Genomic DNA, 16,409 nt, shown 5'->3' with positions numbered 1-16,409 from the left:
GGACCATCTCCCTGAAAAATATTTTGAAAATAATTCCAAAGGGACAACAGTTTCCCCAGACCCCATCATTCCGCCCATAGGTATTCATTGGTCATTGGCTGAGAATACCTAGTTTAAGAAGAAATAAGATGACCTGAACTTCTGAGGCTAAGGAAGTAAATATATAAATTGTAAGTTTCCTTTAAAGAATTGATCTTCATTAATTTTGTTATTTATAAGAGTAAGTGTACTCCTATGAAAGTAATTATGAGAAATGTCCAAAACAAATTAACCTAGAAGTTAACCACCATTAATCATTTGGTGAATATATAACCATCCATTTCTTTACGCATATTCCTGTATATGTGAAAATATATATTTGCACATTTCCCCTTTTATAAGTTATAATATGTTGTAATAATGCTTTGCAGTTTGCTTTTTTTCCTCACTATCTCGTGGACCTTTTTCCAAGTCAGTTCATGACTTCACGTTAAGTACATGGTATTGCATTATATGTGGTCAAACTTAGTTTGCTTTTATAACAGTACTTGCAATTAACATTCCTTATTCATTCAACAGATATTTTGTGAGCTCCTAATATGTGGCATGAGTCCCTGATCTCGTGTAGCTTAGCGTTTAAGGCAAGAGACAGACAAGATTAAAAATTATATACAAAAAAAAATTCATCATGCAATATGCATTTCTCTACATACATATTTGTGCAATTATTTTTATAAGATACATGTCTAGCAACTGGATCCAGAGGTTTGCACATATAAAATTTTTATAGATCCTACAAAATTTATCTATAAAATACTGTGCTAATTTATGTTCTCACAACCCAGAAAAATAACACCTATTTTTCACACCCAGCCATAATGGGATGAACTTATTCTTTTTAATTTGTGAGTTTTGTAGTCATAGTTAGCACTTCATTGTCTTTTAAGTTTTCTTTAATTAGTAATGAGATGTTTAACTGTTTAATTTTTATGTTTCTGGCCATTTGAATATCCTTGGTAGAGTGATCATGTCTTCCTATTTAACAAATGAGTTTTTCTTATTCTTAGTAATCTGTAGGAGGGTTTTATCTATTAAGGCAGGGTTGATGTTCAGCTTGTATGCCCCAGTCTAGGTTGTCTGTGGCCCATGTCTATTTTCGTTTGTGCACTTGTATTGAACCAGTTAAATAATTTGAGTATCAACCTTGATATTATCCTTTTCTTCTGTAGGTGGCAAATATTAATACTTTCTTGGTTCATCATTTATCACTGTATTAGTTTTCTATTGCCACATAACACATTACTACAAATTTGATAACAAATTACTACAAATTTGATGGCTTCAAATAACACAAACATACTGTCTCACAGCTTCTGTGGGTCAGGAGTCTGGGTGCATGTAGCTACGTCCTCTCTGAGTCTCTCACCTGGCTGAAATACAGGTTTTGGCTGGAGCTATGATCTTATCTGCGACCCAGGGTCCTCGTTTTGGTTTCCTGGTTTTAGAGTTGTCAGTGTCTTGAGGTTGTAGGACTAAGGCCCCCTGCTTCCTTGCTGGCTGTCAGCTTAGAGCCATTCTTAGCTCATAGAGGTGGCCTACCATCCCTTTGCCATGTGGCCTCTCCACAGCATGGCAGTTCACTTCTTCAAGGCTACCAGCCGAACCTCTAGCTTTGAGTCTCTGACTTCAGGTAAGTTGTGGCACCTCTTTTTACCTGATGAGGTCAAGCTACCTAGGATAGGCTTCTTTTATATTAACTCAGATTCAACTGGCTAGACACTTGATTATATCTGCCAAATCCTCTGACCTTTGTCAGGTAACATAATTTAATCATAGAAGTGAGATGCTGTCCTACCGGGTGTGTACACAGGGGTGGGGCAGGAATCTTGGGGGCCATCTTAGAATTCTGTCTACCACAGCCTCTTAACTTTGCTTAGGGTGTCACTTCTTGTGAGAAGTTTTATATTTTTATGAAATCAGTCTTATCAATTATTATGTCTATTATTAAGACTACAGATATTATGATTTCTGCCAGTAGTGTTCAACTTAGACATCCACCTGCCCAAAATTTTAAAAATATACTATATTTCCTCTTAGGTAAATATATTTTAAGCCAGCTTTTGTTGTTACTTGTGTGTATGAAGGATAAAACATTGAGTATCATATAATCACTATACAATGTGAAAAATAGCTAATCATACTGGATATGATATTCTGCATTGTTCCATATTTTTTATTGCATTTTTATTACAAAAGCAATATTTTAGAAAATTTCAGATAAGCCAAAAAAGGAAAATTTTAAAGCCATCAGTAACTCCCACCAGAGCAGAAGCAAGAACTACTACAGTCCTGTAGCCTGCGGAAAGAAAACCACATTCACAGAAAGATGGACAAAATGAAAAGGCAGAGGACTATGTCCCAGATGAAGGAACAAGATACAACCCCAGGAAAACAACTAAATGAAGTGGAGATAGGCAACCTTCCAGAAAAAGAATTCAGAATAATGATAGTAAAGATGATCCAGGACCTTGGAAAAAGACTGGAAGCAAAGATCGAGAAGATGCAAGAAATGTTTAACAAAGACCTAGAAGAATTAAAAGAACAAACGAGACGAACAACACAATGACTGAAATGAAAAATACACTAGAAGGAATCAGTAGCAGAATAACTGAGGCAGAAGAACGGATGAGTGACCTGGAGGACAGAATGGTGGAAATCTCTGCCATGGAACAGAAGAAAAAAGAATGAAAAGAAATGAAGACAGCCTAAGAGACCTCTGGGACAACATTAAATGCACCAACATTCGCATTATAGGGGTCCCAGAAGGAGAAGAGAGAGAGAAAGGACCAGAGAAAATATTTGAAGAGAATATAGTCAAAAACTTCCCTAACATGGGAAAGGAAATAGCCACCCAAGTCCAGGAAGCGCAGAGAGTCCCAGGCAGGATAAACCAAAGGAGAAACACGCCAAGACACATAGTAATCAAATTGACAGAAAGGCAAAAATTATTAAAAAGCAGCAAGGGAAAAATGACAACATACAAGGGAACTCCCATAAGGTTAACGACTGATGTCTCAGCAGAAACCCTGCAAGCCAGGAGGAAGTGGAACGATATATTTAAAGTGATGAAGGGGAAGAACCTAAAACAATACTACCCTTGCTGGGTAGATCCAGCAAGGATCTCACTCAGATTTGACAGAGAAATCAAAAGCTTTACAAACAAGCAAAGCTAAGAGAATTCAACACCAAAAAAACAGCTCTAAAACAAATGCTAAAAGAACTTCTCTAAGTGGGAAACACAAGAGAAGGAAAGGACCTACAAAAGCAAATGCAGAACAATTAAGAAAATGATAATAGGAACATACATATCAATAATTACCTTAAATGTGAATGGATTAAATGATCCAACCAAAAGACACAGGCTGGCTGAATGGATACAAAAACAAGACCCGTATATATGCTGTTTACAAGAGACCCACTTCAGACCTAGGGACACATACAGACTGAAAGTGAGGGGATGGAAAAAGATATTCCATTCAAATGGAAATCAAAAGAAAGCTGGAGTAGCAATACCCCAACATTGGGGTCATGTACCCCAATGTTCATTGCAGCACTATTTACAATAGCCAGGACATGGAAGCAACCTAAATGTCCATCGACAGACGAATGGATAAAGAAGATGTGGCACATATATACAACGGAATATTACTCAGCCATAAAAAGGAACGAAATTGGGTCATTTGTAGAGACGTGGATGGACCTCGAGACTGTCATACAGAGTGAAGTAAGTCAGAAAGAGAAAAACAAATATCGTATATTAACACATATATGTGGAATCTAGAAAGATGGTACAGATGAACCAGTTTGCAAGGCAGAAATAGAGACACAGATGAAGAGAACAAATGTGTGGACACCAAGGAGGGAAAGCGGGGGGTAGGGGTGGCGGTGTGATGAATTGGAAGATTGGGATTGACATGTATACACTAATATGTATAAAATAGATGACTAATAAGAACCTGCTGTATAGCAGAGAGAACTCCACTTTGCTGTACAGTAGAAACTAACACAACATTGTGAAGCAAGTATACCCCAATTTAAAAAAAAAAAAAAAACTCCCACCAAACTGATTGGACCTCTATTAACATTTTAGCACATTTCTTTTGAGTCTTTTTCCTGTAAACATTAATATATATGTTTTTTAAACAAAATAGCATTACAGTGTGCTGTGACTTGTATAACCATTTTTCTTAAGACTTCATCATGATCGCCTTTCCGTTCTCTCCTTATTTTTCTAATAGCTATGCCATATTGCACTGTAATGATTGCCAAAATTTATGTAACTAACCAACCATTAGTTTAGGTTGTCAACAGTCATCTGCTGTGGCAAACAATGCTGCAGTGAACATCACTGTAGGTAAACCCCTCTGTCCATTTGTGAGATTATTATTTTCCAAGATTATCTGATTATAGATCCCTGTTTTTGAGAAGTATTTTACAGAAGTAATGTTTCACAAAATATATGGCGGGAAGCACTGCATTATTTTTTATATTTGTTGGGTTTTAAATTTTGTATTTGTAGCATCTAAGAGTGCTAATACCAGCCCTCTCCCACCCCTGTCCCTGAATATACACGCTCCTGCCCAGTGAGTACTTCTCTGTGGCCCCTCGTGCAGGGAAGATACTGAGTGACTGAGAATTAAATGCCATCCGGGCTGAACTGTAATTGATGAGATAACTGTTTGTGAGCCATGGAGTGTTACATACACCACCTCTATGAGGTGCTGACTTTGCCTCTGAACACTTCTCTACCACAGGTACATCCAGAGCTCCTGGTCTCTTGTCAGTAATGGTTTTAAAACAAGTATATGTACACAAACACACAAGCACGTGCTCTCTCTCTGTCTCTCTCTGTCTCTCTCTGTCTCTCTCTGTCTCTCTGTCTCTCTCTCTCTTTCTCTAAATGCTGGAGTTAGTAATGATAGGGGCTAGTTTTCCCCAGAATTTAACCCTGAGACATTATTTTCACTGAAATGAAACTTAGTTAAGCTTTCAGGATTTTTTGGCAAAAGAATTGACTAGGAGATATTTCCATTTAAAACGTTGCTGCTGGGAAATAACCCCTTACCCTTATGCAGTTGAACTAAACACATCTGATGACACCATTGTTTGTTTTAAAACCTTGTAACTTATAAATTTGGTCCATGGACTAAGCATCATCAACACCCAGGTGTGTATTAGAAATGCAGAGTCTCAAGCCCCTATTTAAAGCTTCAATTAAAATCTTCATTTAACAATATCCCCACGTGATTTATATGTATGTTAAACATTTTTTAACCTCCTTTAAAAGATTACTGAAAGTTTTTTTAATAATAAACTTTTTAGTTTAGAATGGTTTTAGGTTTACAGAAAGTTATAAAGATACTATTGAAAGTTCCGGTATGCTCCCTTGCCCAGTTTCCCTTGTCTTAACATCTTACATTAGTCTTAAGATACGTTTGTCATAAGTAATGAACCCATATTGATGCTTCATTATTAACCGAAATCCATATTTTATTGGGATTTCCTTAGTTTTTACCAAAGGTCTTTTTCTGTCCCAGGATCCCATCCAGGAAATCACGTAACACTTAGTCATCATTTCGGTGCCTCTAGATTTGACAGTTTCTTAGCCATTCCTTTTTTTGGATGACCTTAAGAGTTCTGAGGGGCATTATTTAGGGATTTTGTAGAATGTCCCTCAATTTGGGTGTGTCTACACAGTGCTTTTATGATGCAGTTTGTGAATCTGATGTACATGGTGGCATCATTTAGTAGTTTCCAAGAACAAGGATTTGGGGATCAAGCCTTCTGAGTCTGATTCCCATCTCCACTGCCTGCAAGCTGTGTGACCCTGGGCAATTTATATAATTTCTCTGGGCCACAATAAAAAGGATCAGTAATAGATCTACTTCATGGGGTGGTTAAGAGATAAGAGAAGATAAATCATGAAAGCACTTAGAGCATGGCACAGAATAAATTCTTTGTAAGTATTAGCTGCTAGTATTGTCATAATTATTGTTGTCAAAATGAGAAATAGGCTTGTGTGTTGAGGAACTCATGGTCCAATGTGGGAGACAGGCACGGAAACATAATATCTTTTTAAGTGCTGTACGATTAAGGTCAGTGTTCTCTTTCCATATTGTTTTGATTTTCAGGCAGTCAGTTTTGGAGGTGGATTTGCCCTGATCAAGGTTTGGGGCTTGGAGATACTGGACAAATTCCTGGAATGCTGGAAATGTGAGGAATTAGTTTAGGATGAAAGGTTTTGTGTCAAGGATATGTGGATGATACAGTTGAAAGAAACTCAGCTGAGTGCGCTGTTTACAAGCAGGTGAAAGTTGGAATGCTGGAAATGTTTGGGGGATTAGTTCATAGCAAAATGTTTGATTGAGGGTATGCGGATGATATAGTTGAAAGAAGTTAATCTGAGTGTCCTGTGCTGTTCACCCTTGTGTTTGGCCCTTTGGAGAGCACATTGAAACGTGTGGTAAATGTTTTGTTCCATAGTCTCATGCTCACTTCTTCCAGATATCAAATAAATGTAAATTATAGGCTGTGAGCAGGTTACTGGATATTTGAAGAGGGGAATTGGAAGAGAAGAGAAAGATTAAATAAGAGAGAAATAAAGTAGTCAACATAGTACCTAATGTAGTACCTACCTTGAGACAAAGGAAAGATTACAGACTTTGTATATTTTCTCTTACGAGCTGGAAAGCAAGAATTCTTTTGCCACTTCGAGGCATTCATGGAACTAACTAGAATCTACTTTACGAGACATAATAAAAGTCTTGATCATTTGCATAGATTTTGTTTATCAGTATAATAATAAACCTCATACCCAATTTAAAAAAAATTTTTCAGAATCTATAAGTATGGGTCTTAGTAGCTGTGTTTTCTGAATCACATTGTAACTTTACTGATTTATTTCTCATAGCTTTCCACAAAATTATTAAAGATTGAGTCACTCCAGGTCTTTTTAAATTTCTCTCTTGCAGTTCTACTTATTGAGCAAGTTTGTCCTACAGTAACAGCTCAGCCATCTGGCCTTATACTAATTACACAGTTGCACGATGACTGGTTCCCTAATGATGGCTATGGGAAATTCCTAACGTATAGCCTTCATGTTTATATATGTTGTGTAGCATTCTAATTATTTATTCTTAAAATGCTATCACGTCATCAGTAAATTTCTTTAGCTGCTCAAGGATTGATCAGCGTAGCACTATTGACATTGTGGGCTGGATGACTCTTTCTTATGGGGAGCTGTTTAAGATGTTTAGAAGCATCCTTGGCCTTTGCCCACATGCCAGTAGCACTTCTCCCCAAGATGTAACAACCGAATTGTGTACAAGCATTGCCAAATGTTCACTGGGGGGACAAATTCACCCCTTGCTGAGAATCACTGAGCTAACCTCTTGTGTACAAGTAACTGCTAAGGACATATAACACAATGGATACTTGTACTGACTCTGGAGTCACGAAAACCCAAATTCAAATTCTAACTCTACCCACCCAAACTGTTTACTGTTTTACTTTTCTCAGCTGCCAAGTGGAACAGTGATAGTTTCTAGTATGTACAATAGCATTATTTTAAAGATAAAAACAAAATATATATGGATACCGTTATATATATAGTTGTTTATATAAAGAACCTAGCACAGCCCACACAATCAAAGACAGTGGTCCTGGCCAGGTGGCCAAGGATTATCAAAGTAAGCTAGAGGAAGTGTGAAAAAGGAAGGGAAAAAATAATAATAATAAAAAGTTAAAAAAAAAAAAAAAAAGGACCTAACAAGGTTCTTGATGAAAAGGAGATATTCAATAAATGTTAACTCCCTACCCTGCAACTTCCCCTTGATGCTAAGGATATTATTCATATGTCTATTCATACATTTACTCATTATTCATTACTCATTCATTTACTCATTACTCATTATTTAAACTACAAAACATGTACTCATTGAAATCGAGCAGGGGATATTGACCATGTGAAATAATAAGGAATAATACATATTAACTTTTGGGGCTGCATTTAGAAACAATATAGCATGAAGACTCATAGTGCTGGCTGTAGATTTTAATATAACTGGTTATAAGACTGATCTGTTTCACTTTTGTGAGATGGGGAAAATTACTTAGTTTTGATTTCTTTATTTCTGAAATGAAGGTATTAATAATATCTACCTCCGAGGGTTGTTATAGTGATTAAATGAGACAAATGCCTGACACATAGTAGCATTCAGTAGTACATGGAAATTATGGTACCAATGTGGTACCAATATGGTACCACTCAGTGGTACCAATGAGTGGTATGGATGAGAGCCAGTGTAGTTACAGAGGTCTTCAGTGAGGAACTGGCATTTGAACCAGGCCTTTAAAGATGTGCAAGATTGATGTAAGTAGAAAGGAAGAGAACGGACATCCTGAGCAAAGGCACAGGTAAGGATGGAGAACTTCAGAATGTCTGGGACGCAATAAGTGTATCTGTTTTTGAAGCTGAAATGTCATACAGGGAAATAGTCTGTACTTTTTAGGCAGAGAATATAATGAAACTTACAGAACTGCAGAACTGGAAAGGATCTTGAAGTCATTGAGTCCAGATTATTCATTCTTCTAATAAGAAAACAGAGGCCTAGAAAGAGCAAGTGATTTGCTGAAAAGCCACTTAGTCTTTAGAAGAGTTAGTTCTAGAACCCAGAATCTTAGCCTTTCCTTGTCCTTAAAAAGTATAGACAAAAACTATTAAATAGGATATGCAAATATTCTTTATTTTATAAATAAACTTGCCAAAAGCTATACTTTATTCAGTAGGTAGACTTAGCCTGAATACAGGCAACTAGCAATCCAAACAAGCACATATAACAAGACAGACAAGGCCCCTCCTCTCATAGAACGTATATCGGAGAAAATCGTCACAAATAAATTAATTTTTAAATAAAAAATATTAAATAGTGAAAAGTGCTATGCAGAAAATTATAATGGGGTGATATAATATAGAATGAGCAGAAGGCTACTTTGGATGGTTGAGCAAGGCTTCTCTAAGGGGGATATCAGAGCCTAGATCTGAATGACATGATCTTTGAATTCAGGGGTAAAAGCCTTCCAGTCAGAGGGAGCAGCTAGTATAGGGGTCCTCAGACTGAAATGAGCTTGGCAATATTCAAAGTAAAGAAAGAAAGGCCAGTGAGGCTGGATTTAGTGCAGAAGAAGGAGCGGCAAGAAAGTTAGGTCAGGGGCTTCCCTGGTGGCGCAGTGATTGAGAGTCCGCCTGCCGATGCAGGGGACACGGGTTCGTGCCCCGGTCCTGTGCTCCGCAATGGGAGAGGCCACAGCAGTGAGAGGCCCGCGTACCACACAAAAAAAAGAAAGGTCAGCCTAGGCCGGATCATTTTGAGTTAGGTACACCAGGATAAGAAGGTCAGATTTTATTCTAAGTGAACTGTGGAGCCGCTGGAAAGTTTTGTGCAGGGAGTGGTCTGCTCTGCTTTATGTTTTAGAAGATCACTCTAGCTACTGTTTTAATGATGGTGGCTTGGATTAAGGTAATGGAGGTGAAGAGAAGTTTAGATATTTGGGATATATTTTGGATGAATAATAGACAGCTATTAGTGATGCTCTGAATGTGGGGGTGGGGGGCGGCATAGGGAACAAAAATCAAGGAGAATCTTCAATTTCTGGTGTTAATAGCTAGGTAGATATTTAGGTACCATTTACAAAGATGAGAAAGACCAGAGAAAGAGTAATTGAGGCGGGGGTGGTGATTTGGAGGAAGAGAGGAAGCAGTCTACATTAACCATATACCAAATTTAAGATGTCCATTGTTTATTTATTCAACAAGTATTTATTGCGTATCTATCACCCCCTTCTCTGGGCTTTAGGAATATCAGATTAACAAAAGACAAAATTCCTTGCCCTTTTGGAGTTTATATTGTAATGGATGATTCAAAAAATTAAAAATAAGGTATATGATGTGTAGATGGTGCTAAGTGCTGGGGTAGGATATGTAACAAACAGTGTGGTTAGATCTGGGAAGGCTTCATTGACAAAGGGATACCTCCAAGTCTCCTTGAAGTTGTAAGGGGGTGAGCCATGCAGATATCTGCTGGAAGAGCCTCATGGACATCCAACTGGAAATGTCAAGTAGAGAGTTGGATGTCTGAGTCTAAATTCTAATTAGAGGTTAGAGTTGAAGGAATAGGTTTGGGGGTCTTGTGCACAGAGATGATATTTCAAAGGTGGGGGGGGGACCAGATGACATCACCAAGAAAGAGTATATAGGTAGTGAAGGGAAGGAGCTCCTGCAGCCATCCAGTATCTGAGGACTGAGGAGAAGAGGAGACAGCAGGAGAAACTAAGAAGTAGCCGCACTGAAGCAGGAGGAAAAACAGTACACGTGGTATCAAGAGAAACCGAAAGAGACATTTGAAAGGAGAGGACGTTGGATATCGCTAAGAATTCAAAAAAGATATGAATAGATGCAGTCACTGGGTTTGGTAACTTGGAGCTAGCTCATTGACAACCTTGACAAGAGCAGTGTCCGTGGAGAGATACAGAAAGCCATGAGGCTAGTTGAGAGACAAAGTAAAAGAGGGGAGAGTTGTTAAGAGTGAAGCGCTTGAGAAGGGCATGCAGATCACAGTGTGAAGGGTTTGGTGTTTGAAACTTCATCCATAGTAGTATGAGGGAGGGCAGAGAGTGGGTACAGATGCAGATAGGTTGGTAGATTTGACAATGGGGAGAGAAGGGAGTTCCTCTCTGATTGCTTCTACTTTTCTCAATGATGTAAGTCCATTCACTCAGTATTGGAGGAGTTTGGAGGCCAGGTTTAAAATGGGAGGAGATGGTGTGAAATAGCTGTTTAAGTAAGTGCCTGACATACTCAACCTGCAAGAGTTTACTCTCAGGGAATGACCCGGTGTGATTTTTATCCCTCAGCCAAGAGGCTAGAGTCCTATCAGGAAGCTGCCTCTGAAGATGAAGATTCTGCTGACACTCCCAGTGGCTCCCTCAGCAATATGGCGAAACCAGGGGCCCCCAGCTGCAGGATGGTTCGCAGTGGACCTTTAGGAAGTATATCCTCAGATCATCTTACTGGGAGCTGTTTTGCTCTAGGAAGTGGAGCCAGTGAAGTCCCTCATTCCAGACAGGCTGCTTTCAGTAGCCCCATTGTAAGTGTGAATGCATGACGTGAATCTTGTCTGTCCACGGTTAATAATGAAAGAACATCCTCGTAATTAGAATAGAGTCAAACGCTGTTGTCTTTTCTACCTGAGAGGAGACTGCGTAAGTGCAGCTCAGTGTGACTGCCACATACAATATCCTAATTTTGGAGATAATTCAGTGTTGAGAGATAGTATATCATTTCAGAAAAAACATAATATTTCTGGCCAGGGTTGATAGCCTGGAGAAAGTAGCCTTGGTTTAAGGATCATGGCTCACTTTCAGAACCAGCAAAACTACCACAGAGGAATCTATAGACAGGTAAGTGTGTCTAACTGATAGGGAAATTCAAAAGCCTTTTGGTATCCTCCAAGGCCTTTTTAGCGCTTTGCAGTCTTTCCCCAGATCCACCAAATCTGTGCTCTCTTCCCCATTCCTAGTCCTGAGAAGGTAATTTTCTAATATTTCTATATCAGAGCTCAACAGGGTGTGTTCTTGAGTCCTGAGGGGAAAACATAGAAAAAGGACCATGTGGAACATGGGAAAGAGGAAAAATACTCGTGTGAAAGAATTAGAAATCAAACGTTTTGCTATGCTTAAAATTCTATAAAATTTCAACTGCCTTCCACGTTTCATTAACTCTTGTGTTAACCAAGATGAAGATTCCCCAGCTGTGAGACTGGTAAGCAGTTGGTGACCTCTGAAATAAGTTACATAACAAGAAAGAAACAGCTTTGGGGAAACTTTGTGTTTCTCCATTGAATTTATATAGAATTTCATAGTAGAGATATGATCTGAATAGACCCCAGGGATCTCATTCGTCCTGGAAAGGCCTTGAGGGGAATCTGGCTCTTTTCAAAGTTCCACCAAATGTACAATTTCAGCAACTAGGAAGATCATTTCACTGCAATTCATCCTGTGCATTTCTGTGGCTCTAAGGATATCATACCTGTTATATTCTATCATTGCCATATGTCAAGCTATTCCAAACATCTGGACTTAATTTTTCTCCAACTTCTGAAAAAAAAGGGTGGGGGGAGAATGCACACCACCTCTTCTCTGTACTGATTTTCAGGCTGTATCAGAAATAGGTATCTATTTTCTTCTATTTTATCAATTTTGCCCATTCCTCTGCTGATCTTTTGTTTTGTTTTGTTTTTCCGGTACGCGGGCCTCTCACTGCTGCGGCCTCTCCCGTTGCGGAGCACAGGCTCCAGACGCGCAGGCTCAGTGGCCATGGCTCACGGGCCTAGCCGCTCCATGGCATGTGGGATCTTCCCGGACCGGGGCTTGAACCCGTGTCCCCTGCATCGGCAGGCGGACTCTCAACCACTGCGCCACCAGGGAAGCCCTGGTGATCTTTTATTTCCTACCCACCTGAAGTTAACCACATAGTGACGCATGTTTGGTTGGAAGTCAAGGGTATTAGCAACCAGGTTGGACTGTGCCATGGTCTCCCTCGTGGTTTCCTGATCCAGCCTCACGCTCTTCCTGGAACAAAGGATTGTTTCCTAGGTTAAAGTCATTATGGTTTTTGTACCATTTCCCATCTAAAACTTATTCTCCCCTCACTGCCTACCTCTGTCTACCAGATCTGATGAAATACTTCCTTCTTTAAATATCATTTCTCCTGAAGATTTCTCAGACTGTCTTTTCTCAGCTTCTAAGTTCTGTTTACACAGTCCCTCCTGCCCTTCAGTCCCTTAGTCCTCATGACATTGGCCTTGTTTCTGCCTCTGACATAGACCTTGCTCCTTGAGAGCAAGGACTTAAATCATCTTGAATCCCCGGCATCTGAGGTCAGTGCCTTGCATGTCCACTCTCAATAAGGTATCGTGAAGGTGGTTATATGAAACTGCTCAACAGGCTCAGTCTTCCCATTCAGTTCATGTTTTCACTTGCCCTGTACTCCAATGCCATGTGTCATGCTGATTATATAGATGCTCTGGGATTGCTGTTCTGTTTTGTGTTTTCAATACTACACCCTTACATATAGGATAAAGAGGTCTTCCTTGAATCATGAGACCATCTCTCACTCTTACTCTAGACAAGCCGATTCTATCCTTCTTGGAGACTAACGATTATTTTGAGAAAGCTATAGATCCTTTGACCTGAAAAATTAGCATCCGTAAAAATTGTGCATATGATTCTAAAAGTCCATCCATGGAGCCCAGGTTGAGAACACCAGCTTGAGAGCACACTGAGAGCTGTGATGTCCAGAAGTGGAAGGTTGGAAGATGGCGCCCTTCATGGGGGAGGCAAGGTGAGAGTCAGAGAGCGAGGATCTGAGGTCAGGGTGCCGGCCAGGGTGCGCCGGCTTTGGGAGTTAGAATGTCATTGAGGACCGTGAGTCCCGGGTTCATGTGACCTATTTTAGAAACAGAAGCCTTAACTTTCTAAGTTAGTGTTTTTATGCTTCTTTAATCCTCTAGAAGTTTTCATTCAGCAAGCATGCTATTCATTCTACCTGGAGTGTTACCCTTTTAGATTTTTATATGGCTGTTTCCTTTTTTTTCACTGAGGTCTCAGCTCAGATGTCACCTCCTCAGTAAATCTTACCTACCACGCAATCCAAAGTACATTCCATCCCTCCCACTCTTGTCTCAATCTAGAAGCAATTTACTTATATGTTTAGAGGTTAGTGCTTCCCCTACCTAGAATGTGAGTTCCACATACCCGGGATCCCATCTCTTCTGTGCACCCCTCTTTCCGTGAGGAGTGCCTGACACCATAGATCAACAATAAATGTTTATAAAAGGAGTGAATTAATTAATGGACTAATGGAAGACAATGGCATAATACTAGACCAGGGATATAAATGAATAAAACATGCCCCCAGCCTTCAGCTTTGTTCTAGGTAGAGGAAGCAGACATATAAGTAAATAAAGATAACCCTGTATTAAAGATGCAGTAATGGTAGTTAATTCAGAGTATAGTGAGGGCACAAAGAAGGGAATGATCAACTCTACAGGGGCGAGAAGAGATCAAGAAAGGCTGCAAAACAGAGATAAAACGTAACTTATGATTAGACTAATGAGTAGGGGGTTACACAGTAGAAAAGGAAGGAAAAGCACTTGGGGCAGACAGTGTGTTGCATGTGCAAAGGCTCAGAACCACAGAACCGGGGAGAACATCGTGTGGAGGAGGAGCTGTCCATGTGCAGTTATTGGCCTTTGTCTTTTTTCTTCAGGTCTGTAGTATTTAGGAATCTCAAGGAGAAGGCATTTGTGTCTATATTTAAAGTGAGGATGGCAGTGGGAAATGAAATAAAACCCTCAGGTACAGGTGGAGCTAGGTGGGGAGTAGGGCACAGTATTAGAGCTTGGTCAACTTGATCTCCCACGCAGAGTATCTTTGTCCATTATTAAACCGTGGACATTTTAGATTTCGCATAAACAATTAAAATGCGTTCTAATCACTCAATTTTAAAACAAACTTAACATTCAGTATATATAGTAAGGCTACCCAAAAGCTTTGGCAGACACTATGAGATGGCAGAGAAGTCTTGGCCAACATTTGCTTGTTTAATTTGGATTTATATAGGGTGAAAAAAGAAAGAAAGAAAGGAGAGGGGGGAAGGGAGGGAGAGAGGAAGAAAGAAAGGGGAATGTGAAATTTGCAAGCTGGTAGGAAAGCATAATGTGAATCATGGGGGTAAATCTAAAATTTCAAGTAGCCAGATGTTATCTAAAATGAGGACAAGATGTTGGACTCCCACCATGAAATAGATAAGGCTCAGTTCAGTTATGGGAAGCTGTCCACATTGTGTTCTGTATTCCCTAATTAGGAGTACACGTTTTCTCTGCATTAAAAAAAAGTCTATTTGAGGTCAAGTGGGAGGGGTTTATGTATTTGCTTTCCAAGGAGTAACATCTTTTCAATCTGTTTCTCCACCCCCTTCTTTATGGAATATAAAACCAGCAAGTGTCTGATAGTAACGTACAGCAATAACAATCCATGTACCAGTTACTGAGTTGGGGATCCAAAAATCTACAAGAAATGTTCAGTCATAAAAAAGAATGAAATAATGCCATTTGCAGCAATGTGGATGGACGTAGAGATTATCAGAATAAGTGAAGTAAGTCAGAGAAAGACAAATATCACATGATATCACTTATATGTGGAATCTAAAAAAATGATACAAATGAATTTATTTATGAAACAAAAATAGACTCACAGAAAACAAACTTACGGTTATGGAAGAAGAAAGGGGAGAAGGTTAAATTAGGAGTATGGGATTAACAGATACAAACTACTATACATAAAATATATAAGCAACAAGGATTTACTGTATAGCACAGGGAACTATATTCAGTATCTTATAACCTATAATGGAAAAGAATTTGAAAAAGAATAGATATAGATACAACTGAATCGCTTTGCTGTACATCTGAAACATTGTAAATAAACTATTCTTCAATTTAAAAAAATATACAAAAATCTATAAGATATGGTCCTTCCTTTAGAGGAACTTACACACCCTGTGGGGAGAGTACATATGCATGGAATCATTTAAAGCTGGATGGTTTGGGCCTGGTTCTTGGAGTAATCAGAGTTCAGAGAAGGTAGGATCTGTCCATTATAGAAAAAAAAAGAGCAAAAGTCAATTTTGTAATAGAAGGTCTCCATGAGGAAAATTTGGATCTTAGGTAAAAACACCTGTGATATGATCTTACAGATAAGAATTGCATGTGATAACACTATTCTTTCTCCTCAATTCAGCAACTGAATATCTTAGTCACTAGGGATTAACTTATTTTAGAGACAGCAACTAAAGTGGAAGAACATTCTGTTCCTGCAGTTTCATTTTGACATGTATCTTTCCTTAAATCTTCTTCTGGGCTCTTCTTTATATTATTTTATGATGCTTCTAGGGTCTTGTATGGTTCGGAGTTTCTTACATTTATTTTGACAGTACTTTTTATAAACACAGTTTTGCTGACCAGAGCCCCAGCTTTGGTCAGCTCCAGGATCTCTTTTATTCTCATGATCACAGCACAGGTTCTTCAATTCCTCAAATGACTTATTAGATTGACTTATGTCTTTGTCACAAAGACGGAAGTTACAAATCTTCATTAGCCTTAGAGTTAACTTCAAAATGCAGTAGAGTCCTTATGTTCTGAAGCCAGTTATTAGTCAATGCGGAGATCGTTGGCACAATGAAATCACTATTTGCTTCTAAGGTCCCTAACTCAATCCTAGTCATGTTCCAAAGAGCAAACGTCCCTAAAAAA

General features: G+C 38.9%; 1 protein-coding gene across 1 annotated transcript in view; it reads left to right on the top strand.

Moving 5' to 3' along the window:
* ATP10D (ATPase phospholipid transporting 10D (putative)) overlaps positions 1-16,409 on the top strand; it is a 118,460-nt gene that overhangs the window by 63,373 nt on the left and 38,678 nt on the right. Inside the window, 1 exon segment of the mRNA XM_027103038.1 lies at positions 10,951-11,183. Within this exon segment, the coding sequence (XP_026958839.1) occupies positions 10,951-11,183 (233 nt within the window).

Source organism: Aethalodelphis obliquidens, unplaced genomic scaffold (assembly GCF_003676395.1).
Source record: "Aethalodelphis obliquidens isolate GAN/ISIS:26980383/991018 unplaced genomic scaffold, ASM367639v1 scaffold6, whole genome shotgun sequence".
Lineage (NCBI taxonomy): Eukaryota > Metazoa > Chordata > Mammalia > Artiodactyla > Delphinidae > Aethalodelphis > Aethalodelphis obliquidens.
The sequence above is the reverse complement of the archived record's forward strand: the minus strand, read 5'-3'. Positions and strand labels throughout refer to the sequence as shown.